Genomic DNA, 9,204 nt, shown 5'->3' on the forward strand with positions numbered 1-9,204 from the left:
CCCAATTTACATTTCAGATCTTCTCCATTTCTATTCTCCTGTGAGAACGCTTAGATCGTCTTCTCAGAAGTTATTGATTGTCCAAAAATCTTGTTTAAAATCTAAAGTGAACAGAGCTTTCTCAGTTCTTGGTCCTATGCTCTGGAACTCTTTGCCTTTATCCATCAGGTCATCCCCTACGTTATCTTCTTTTAAATCATCTCTTAAAACATATCTTTTTTCTCAGGCTTTTGCTTAACTTGAAAATACTTTTTTGTTTTGTTTCTTTGTTTGGTGACGTCTTGCATTACTTATTGTATTATTTAATGATTTCAAATGTTATATCGTCTTAATGCTTTTGTTAGTTGATTTTTCTGATGTTTTGGTTGTGCAGCACCTTGGTCAGCACTTGTTGCTTTTAAGGTGCTATATAAATAAACTTGACCTTGACCTTGACCTTGCTAAGACTGGCCATTTTAACATCAGCGTCAGGTAATGTTTCTCTGCTCACTTACGTGGCTTTTTATTTAATGATTTCAAATTTTATATTGTCTTAATGCTTTTGTTAGTAGATATTTCTGATGTTTTGGCTGTGCAGCGCCTTGGTCAGCACTCGTTGCTTTTAAGGTGCTATGTAAATAAACTTGACCTTGACCTTGTTTTACAGGACAGTGAAGTCTTCATCAATGATAAGAAGACAGGTGAGATGGAGACGTTCTGGAACCCAACGCCGGAGCTGAGGCAGAACCGTCTGATCCGCTGCAACGTCCCTCCTGAAGAACAGGTCGAGGTTGAGTCCGAGAGGTAACCATGCCCGTCACCTCATTTACACAGTGCAGAAAACCTCAAATGTCATGGGAATTAGGCCATTTTTGATGAATAAATCAAAAGTAGGGCTGTATAATGAATCAGATTGTGAAATGGACTAGTGTCTGTGAATATTAATCCACAAAAATACTATTAAACTGCAAAAATACTACTACTAAAAATAAGAATGCAGTTATTCAAACTTACATTTTTCATCCATGCTTTAATTCTAAAAATGAAAGGAAATAAAATAATTTTTTTAAATTAATTAAATTGTTCATGGTTTTATGCATTGTTTTTATTACATTTGTATTAAATCAAAAATCCAGGAAAAAATAAAACAGACATCACAGAATCTCTGAATACATTTCATAGGGCCCTATTATTCTCAAAGTTTTAAAAAATGATTAAATTATTTTAGCTTTATGAATTCACTTGATTAGACATGATTTTGATTATTAATATTTTATTAAACCATTAAATTGGTTTAATAAAATCCAGAAAAATAAAAATTAAATCAATTAGACATGCTTTTTAAATACTAACTTTTCATATAACCATTAAAAAGAAATCTAGAAATATGATTTTATATTTGTTAAAATTATAATTAAAATGGAATCCAGAAAAATTAAAACAGAAAACAAGAAAGAAATGGAAATCCAGAAACATTAAACAAAATCCTAAAAGATTATTTTAATATTTTTAAATTATTAAATCTTTAATTATTGTTTAAAATTAATAAATGTATTATTATATAATTAAATTAAAAATGGAATCCAGAAAAAAATAAAACTGAAAAAAGGTATCGTGAAAATGTATTTTATGTTTAAAAATAATTTTGAATCAAATCTACTAAAACTAAAACAGATTAAAACAATCTAAAAAAACTGAAACAGAATTTGAAAAAACAAAGGGATTTAATAGGGCTCTGAGTGATCATTAACGCTCAGTAACAAGAGAAATAACCCCTAATTAGGAAAATTAACACATTTTCAGAAGTGTTTCTGTGTCATCTTCAGGCTGTGGCAACATGTGACACGGGCCATCAATAACAAGGACCAGACAGAGGCGACCAATGAGAAGTTCATCCTGGAGGAGGCTCAGAGGAAGGCGGCACGCGAGCGCAAGGCCAAGTGTGAGGAGTGGATGCCCGCTCTGTTCGAGCAGGACCCGGTCACCGGAGAGTGGCATTACCGCTACGCCGAGTAAGTCACGCCTGCCTGCTCGTTTCACAATACTCCTTCTGCAGTGCGTATGCAGTCCGTGTGTGTTATGTATGCTGTGCAGAAGCAGCACGGATTCATTGTGCTTTCACACCGGACGAGTTTGCAGTCCGCTCCTGATCCGCAGCTGTTTGCCACAAACACAACCTTTGTGACCACAAAACCAGTCATAAGGTATATTTGTAGCAACAGCCAACAATACACTATATTGGTCAAAATTAGCGATTTTTCTTTTATGCCAAAAATTATTAGGATATTAAGTAAAGATCATGTTCCATGAAGATATTTTGTAAATTTCCTACCGTAAATATATAAAAACTTCATTTTTGATTAGTAATATGCATTGCTAAGAACTTAATTTGGACAACTTTAAAGGTGATTTACTCAATATTTAAATTTTTTTGCACCCTTAAATTCCAGATTTTCAAATAGTTGTATCTCGGCCAGATATTGTCCTATCCTAACAAACCATACATCAATGGAAAGCTTATTTATATATTATGTATAAATCTCAATTTCACTAAATTCACCCTTATGACTGGTTTTGTGGTCCAAACCTAGCCAAAAAGCCAAATGTGTTGACTGTGAAACATAGTAGGCTTTAATTAATTTTAATAATCCATTAACATGGGTGCAGAAAAAAATATGCACCGCATATGCATTGCAGACAGAGTATGTGTGAAGCAGGGTTAACAGCTGCTGCCCCCTGCTGGACAGGAAGTGCATTGTTTACTGTGAGGACGGTGTGTTTCTCTGTGTCCTAGCACTCGTCCGTGGGATCCGCTGAACGATCTGATTCAGTTCGAGAAAGACGGCTGTATTCAGACCAAAGTGCGCCACAGGACGCCTATGGTACGTTCAGCCAGTGTAGTTAGTCTCAGTACCCAGCAGGGCTCCCGGAGGGACAATTACCTGAGCCAGGTACGTCCTTCTGTCCCCACCCCTCCCTCGTTCTACCCACAATCCCTCTCTCTGCTTCCATCTCATCACCGCCTGCCGCCGCCTGCGCTCTCTGTCCATTCTTCAACCAACCAATCAGCATTCTGCAAAGCAACCAATCATCTGCTGCCTGACCTGGTCACATGACCGCTGTCTCATTTTCAGCTTTTGTTTTTTCTTTGTGCTCTTTGGCATTTGCAAGTGACTTTTGCATGCATGCCTGTGTGATCTTTGTTTGTTTTTTTGGTTGCATCAGGCGTGCGTCTTTGCAACTAGGGTCCAAAATTAACATTGCTTTGTGAATCTTTGTATGTGGAAACGCTGCTTTATTCACAATATTTTTAGTGGTATTCTGAAAGATTTTAATAAATAATAAAAAAGGTTCAAAATTATATTTGCCTTTCAAGTAACAAATGTAAAAAATAAATAAATTATTAGAAATTAATAATAATAAATGTAAATGTAATAAAAACAAAATTAAATTAGCATCTAAACAAAAATGAGTGTAATAAAAAATGAAAATAAATTATTTCTTAGGATATCATATAAAAAGCATATACAAATGTAAATTAAATATGTTAAATAATAAAAATGGAAATTAAATTTGCATTCAAACAAATAATAAATGTAATAATAAAAAGATCAGAAATGTAATTTACATTTAAATAAATGAATGCGATAAAAATAAGTAGAGATTAAATATGCATCTAAATAACAAATTTAAAAATAAATAACAATAATTTGAAATTACATTTACACAATAAATAACAAATAAAAATTATTTGAAATTACATTTGCATTTAAAAAATATTAAATTTAATATTTAAGATTAATTTAAGATTTAAATAAATACATTTAATAACAGAAATAACTAAAAATTTAATTTGCTTTTAAATAAATAATTAATCTAATAATAAAAAAAATTAGAAATCAAATTTGCAACTTAGATGAAAACAAAGCTAGTGACAAAAATATACAAGAGGAAAAACTGCCGTTTATCAATAATCCCATTATTATAGGGATAATAGGCTTTTTTGAACCCAATATACAGCTTCATGGCCAGTATTTCATATGTATGGCTGGTAAAGTTGTTCTTGCCTCATTGCCATTGGCAGATGTGGAAAAAAGTTCATTTTGGACCCTGTTTGAAGCCTTTCAAAAATGCCTGCGAATCACATACACAATTCAGACCGTCTTAACCATAACATAAAGACTGAAACATGTGAATGTCCTGCTCTTGTCGGCGTGTGTGTTTGATTAGGTGACGGGACAAAAGCGGAAACATAAGAGTGACAAACCTAAAAGTCCAGAAAGTGGCTGCTCGTCTCCGGAGCCGGACCGCCAGGACTCTTCAGGCAGCGAGAGTACGTCAAACACACACATAGACATGCTAATAACACTCCAAAAACTCATCATGATCTTTCATTCAGGGCACAAGAGCAAACACAACAGCCGCCTCAGAAAGAAAGGAACAGATCTGAGTGAAATCCAAAGTGCCATCGAGTCGATCAGACAAACCCAGGAAGACATTAACAGGTGAAACGCCTTCTCACCTCATACTTAATAAACGTATTATTATTTTTAGGGATGTAACGATATTATCAATATCGTGATAGTCTCGATATTATCGTGGTCACACGACAATATGAAACGATAGGTCTTCTGGGCAAAAAGTGTAGTTTTTAAAATATATTTACTTCTTATTCTTACATAAAAGGTCTTTAAAGTTGTGTTTTGGGCCATTATGCTTTGGCACAGCATCTGTCAAACTAACTATAACTGAAAGCACAATATGGCTTAATCTCTTCATCAAGTCAAAAGAAAAAGTAAAAAGAGGGTTGAGTCCCCTTTAAAGTTCAGGTAAATCAATTCATTGACTTTTTTCTGACTTTAGTTTTCTAGGTTAAGATCATGGGTTGGAGCTCTTAATTTTGAACTCTCAAAGTGCATTAGAATAATTGAACTTTAAAATGTACAAAATAAAAAAAAAATTCCAAGTCTTCATTTGTCTTTATTTAAATACCGCGATAAATACCGCATCGTGGACTTCATATCGCAATATTATCGTATCGTGAGATTTTGATTTCGTTACATCCCTAATTATTATATTAAAAATGTATCAATAAACACTTGAAAAATTACAATATTAACTTTGGTTTGTCTGGTCACGGGAGTCTAGGAGCGTCAATGCTTTGAGGAGTCGAGTGGCGAGTCAGTCGTCGACGGAAAGCTCATTCCTGACGCATAGAGACGTGGCCATCATCCTCTTCCTCATCTTCCTCCAGGTCCTTCTCAACTTCATCTTTAAGTAACGGTCGAGAATGACCCAGAAACCTCACTCCATCCTTCAGTCAGTATCGCCTCGCGACAGACGGTTTCGTTTTTTATGGATTTGTGTTGCGATCGCTGCGAAAGGACGGCCAATATTGGACTGAAGTGCATTGTGGGATGTTTTAGAAATGACTGTTTACTTTTATTCTTCAAAACGAGGAAATCTCATCAGCCTCTTAACCATTTAGACCATTGTTTTATTTAATTTTATTAATTTTTATCAGCGCCCCCTGCTGTAGCGGAGGACACCTGTCGATATACAAACCAATTATTATAAAATAAGCACATTTCACTCCAGATTCTCATGACTAAAGTGCAAAAAAAATCTGTTATCCAAAAAAATATGATGAAGTTTTATTAGTATTTGTACTTAATAGTATTCAATGCACTGCCTGATTTAAATACAATTTTACCGACCCGTTATAGTAATGAGAATATGGAAATGCTGTCCTAAAACTAAAATATTTTAATTTCTTTAAATTTTTCGGGGACTGAAACACAACCTGGACATTTTTCCCCAAGTTTCACTCGCATATAAAACTTAAAAGGGTTCAATATTTCTGATGTTACTTGTATTTTATGTATTTTTTTTATTAAACGAATGAAGGATGTTTGGAGTTGAGGTCAGATTTTGTATTATTTAAAACTGTTTCCAGGAACAATTTCACTATGAATCTTAATTTGAACAACACAGTATGTGGATCCTGCATTTCATACGTGTTTGAAGGTAATAATGTTTAATTTATTTGAACGATAGTGAAAGCGTGTACAGTATAGCGAGCGTCACATTTAATATTACTCTGAGGAAACCGTAGATCTAGGCGTAGTAAACCTGTAGCAGGAAATACTGTTGCGTACTTTTGTAGTTGCTTGTCTCTCGTCTGCCACTGTTACGTCAGACTAGATGTACGATTAACAAGCCAAATAGTCTGAGAGTAGATTAGAGTGTAAACGTCACATCTGTATATAGTATAGAACCGATTTCCTTTTGTACTTCTAGAGAAACGCCGTCACCTATAGCCCACGTGTCTTTGTTCTGCGAGCATTCGTTTGCTCGCACAGCGTCCAATCAGATGTTTGAATGTGCTCACGTCCACAATAACTATTAAAAACCACGTGCCTTTCCAAGCGGGTCCTGCAGCCGGAGTTTGAGGGATTTTGAGCCCGGCTGTTGAACTCCTACCATGGTTTGTCTTTCTTTCTCACTTCGAGTGAATGTGCCATATTTAGACGTTTGTGGCTCGGTGTTTTAGATTCGTCCCGGAGCTCTTTAGCCATGCGTCTGCCACTGAACCAGGGATCAAACTCCACATGCATCGCGTTCAGCGTTCGTCTTCATGCTTCTAGATTGTTTTCTTTTTCTTTCTTTCTTTTTTTTGCCCCAGGCTCTTTTTAAAGCATTTTTACTCCAGTTGATCTTTGTTGGTTTTGTTTTTGTTTCCTGCAGTCTATGTACAGATGATGCTTTATTTGTAATACAGAAATAACTTCCTGTAAGTTTATTGTCACCTGTGACATATCACCAAATAAATGAAAAAGACCGAACTCCTGCTTCTCCTTTCTTTGCACGTGTCAGTATTGATTTATGTTATTGTGTCAGGGTTATTCTAGTAATGACTTTTTAATTTAGTTTTTATTTTTATCCCTTTAATTTTATTTTTTTATTTTTCACACAACTTTTTTTATTTCAGTTTCAGTGTATTTCTTTTTTATTTTATGTTTTACGTTTTATTGTATTTATATTTTATTTTGTTATTTTTCATTAACTTTATTTAAGGCTTATGAATTAAATTTGTATTTTCAGTTTATTTCTGTTCATTTTTACACTTTTTCTAGAATGAGTATTATTTTATTTAGTTTGTTTTTATGTTACTTTTAATTATTATTATTAATAATAATTTTTATTTCATAGTTGATGTGCTAACTAGTATAATTTAAACGTTTACAAAAATTAAAATTGTGTTAAATATCTTAGCACAGTCTAATACTTGTGTTCAATTGTAACATTTTGAGTTTTATAACAATTTATTAAAAACTCAAATTGTGTACCTTTTAAGTTACAGAGCCATAAAATACTTTAATAATATATTTTCTATTATATTAGGCCATTTATTGAAAACATAAAGTAATGTGTGGTGCTTTTAGGTTTTACAGAGCCATAAAAATATTTTAATATATTTTTTTCTACTATAAAAGACCATTTATTTTTTACCTTTTAAGTTTGAATCATACATTTTAAGTTTATGTTTTATATATTTAAGGTTTTTATGTTTTTATTATAATAGACCACGTATCAAAACAATTTAATTTGTGGCCATTTCAAGTTAGTATGAGAGTCATGAAAATATTTTTAATGTTTATTTTTTCATTTTTTTTGTTTTCGTTTTTTTATTTCATTTTAACTAAAGGCTTTCATTAATGATACCGTTTTGTGTATCTGATATTGACAGATATGTTCACTCTAGAAAATCTGTCCTTTTCGATGCATTTACTCTAATAACCAGCAGAGGGCGCTCATAGACTTCACTTCAATTGAGTTCCTAGCATTACGAAAACATTTACACTGCTTACGTCAAACAACAATATTGGAGTAAATATTTAGTAGTAACAAATCAAATACAACACTAGTCTAATAAATAATAATAATAATTTATAAATATATATCCTGTAAATATAATATATGTAAAAGTATCATTTATACAACATTAAATTCTAGTCCCACGTTTTGGATCCTATAAAAACTTATATGATGTAATTATGCGCTTATGCAAAATCTTCTCTGTTTAAGGCATTATGGTTGATGGTGAAGTCAGATTTAGTTGTTTTTGGGAGGTTTGTAGGTTGGCCTGCTGCAGTTACACAGCACTAGTCTGGTTTTATTCGCACTGGTTGTTGGTGGAGTCTCGGATATTTTGCATTCAATTTTATTTTTATATTTTTCACTTTAATTTTGGTTAAAGTTTTAGTAACTTTGTTGTGTGTTTGACATAAAAAAAAAACGTCTTTTAGTTTTTATTACTAACTTTTTGTTTATTAGTTTTAGGCGTTTTATTGCTTATTTCTGTCGCAGGATAAAAGATCATTTGAAGAGTTCATTTGCAAAACCAGATAACTGTTTTTAAAAATGTTCAAAAATCATGTTTGTTTTTTTTTTATCCTGCATTCCAATTAATATCAATCAAACTGAAGTTGGGTTGTTTTGATTAAATAATAACAACTCAAATAAAATACAGCTAGCTATCACAAAAACATGATAACACAATAAAAACATGATTTATGAAAAATTAATAAAAACGGAGTTATCTGTTATTGCAAATAAACTCTTCATATTTTTCAGGTAACTTTTATTTCGAGATATATCCACCTTATTCTTCCCGTAAGAGCAGGCAACCATTTGTAAATTTTATGGATCTGGCTTCCGGTCTCCATCCGCGTCCAATTCCAGCTATTTTTAGCTTGATATTGCAAATTGCTGGTTCTTACCATATTATTTTAATGTATTATCTTAATTATGAACACACTGGTTTGTAGTGCAAACAGTTTTACCGTTTACTGCACCTTGTTACTCTTCGTTATTTCTCTATAGCAGCTAATGAACCGGAAGTCTCGCCCATAAGCCTGCTTCAGCGTTGAAGAATAAGGTAAATATATATTTAAATATCTTTAACAAGGCACATGATTATGCACTTATGTGTTTCATATTTATTAAGAGGTTTGTTTGAATCATTAAATTGAGCTATATGCTTGACTTAGCAAACACCACAAATAACCTAGGTGATGTTTGATTGAAACATGGTCTGTTTTTGCAATTTTTCATGAATAATCAAAAGGACGATTACTGGGTTAGAAAGTGTATAAGTGTTGCTTTGATAAATGTGCGCAGAGAGAGTGACTCATGTAGTTCATTCTGACGGTATTGTTCATG

At 32.9% G+C, this 9,204-nt stretch overlaps 1 protein-coding gene across 1 annotated transcript in view; it reads left to right on the top strand.

The window, feature by feature from the left end:
- LOC107658748 (oxysterol-binding protein-related protein 8-like) overlaps nucleotides 1–6,824 on the top strand; it is a 77,420-nt gene extending 70,596 nt beyond the window's left edge. Inside the window, exons 19-24 of the mRNA XM_016447398.1 lie at nucleotides 647–783; nucleotides 1,806–1,991; nucleotides 2,774–2,861; nucleotides 4,210–4,312; nucleotides 4,379–4,484; nucleotides 5,128–6,824. Of these exons, the coding sequence (XP_016302884.1) occupies nucleotides 647–783; nucleotides 1,806–1,991; nucleotides 2,774–2,861; nucleotides 4,210–4,312; nucleotides 4,379–4,484; nucleotides 5,128–5,260 (753 nt within the window). The 3' untranslated portion in view covers nucleotides 5,261–6,824. The remainder of the gene's footprint in view (nucleotides 1–646; nucleotides 784–1,805; nucleotides 1,992–2,773; nucleotides 2,862–4,209; nucleotides 4,313–4,378; nucleotides 4,485–5,127) is intronic.
- The last annotated feature ends 2,380 nt before the right edge of the window (nucleotides 6,825–9,204 follow it).

The sequence above is a fragment of the Sinocyclocheilus anshuiensis genome, unplaced genomic scaffold (genome assembly GCF_001515605.1).
Source record: "Sinocyclocheilus anshuiensis isolate Anshui unplaced genomic scaffold, SAMN03320099.WGS_v1.1 scaffold283, whole genome shotgun sequence".
Lineage (NCBI taxonomy): Eukaryota > Metazoa > Chordata > Actinopteri > Cypriniformes > Cyprinidae > Sinocyclocheilus > Sinocyclocheilus anshuiensis.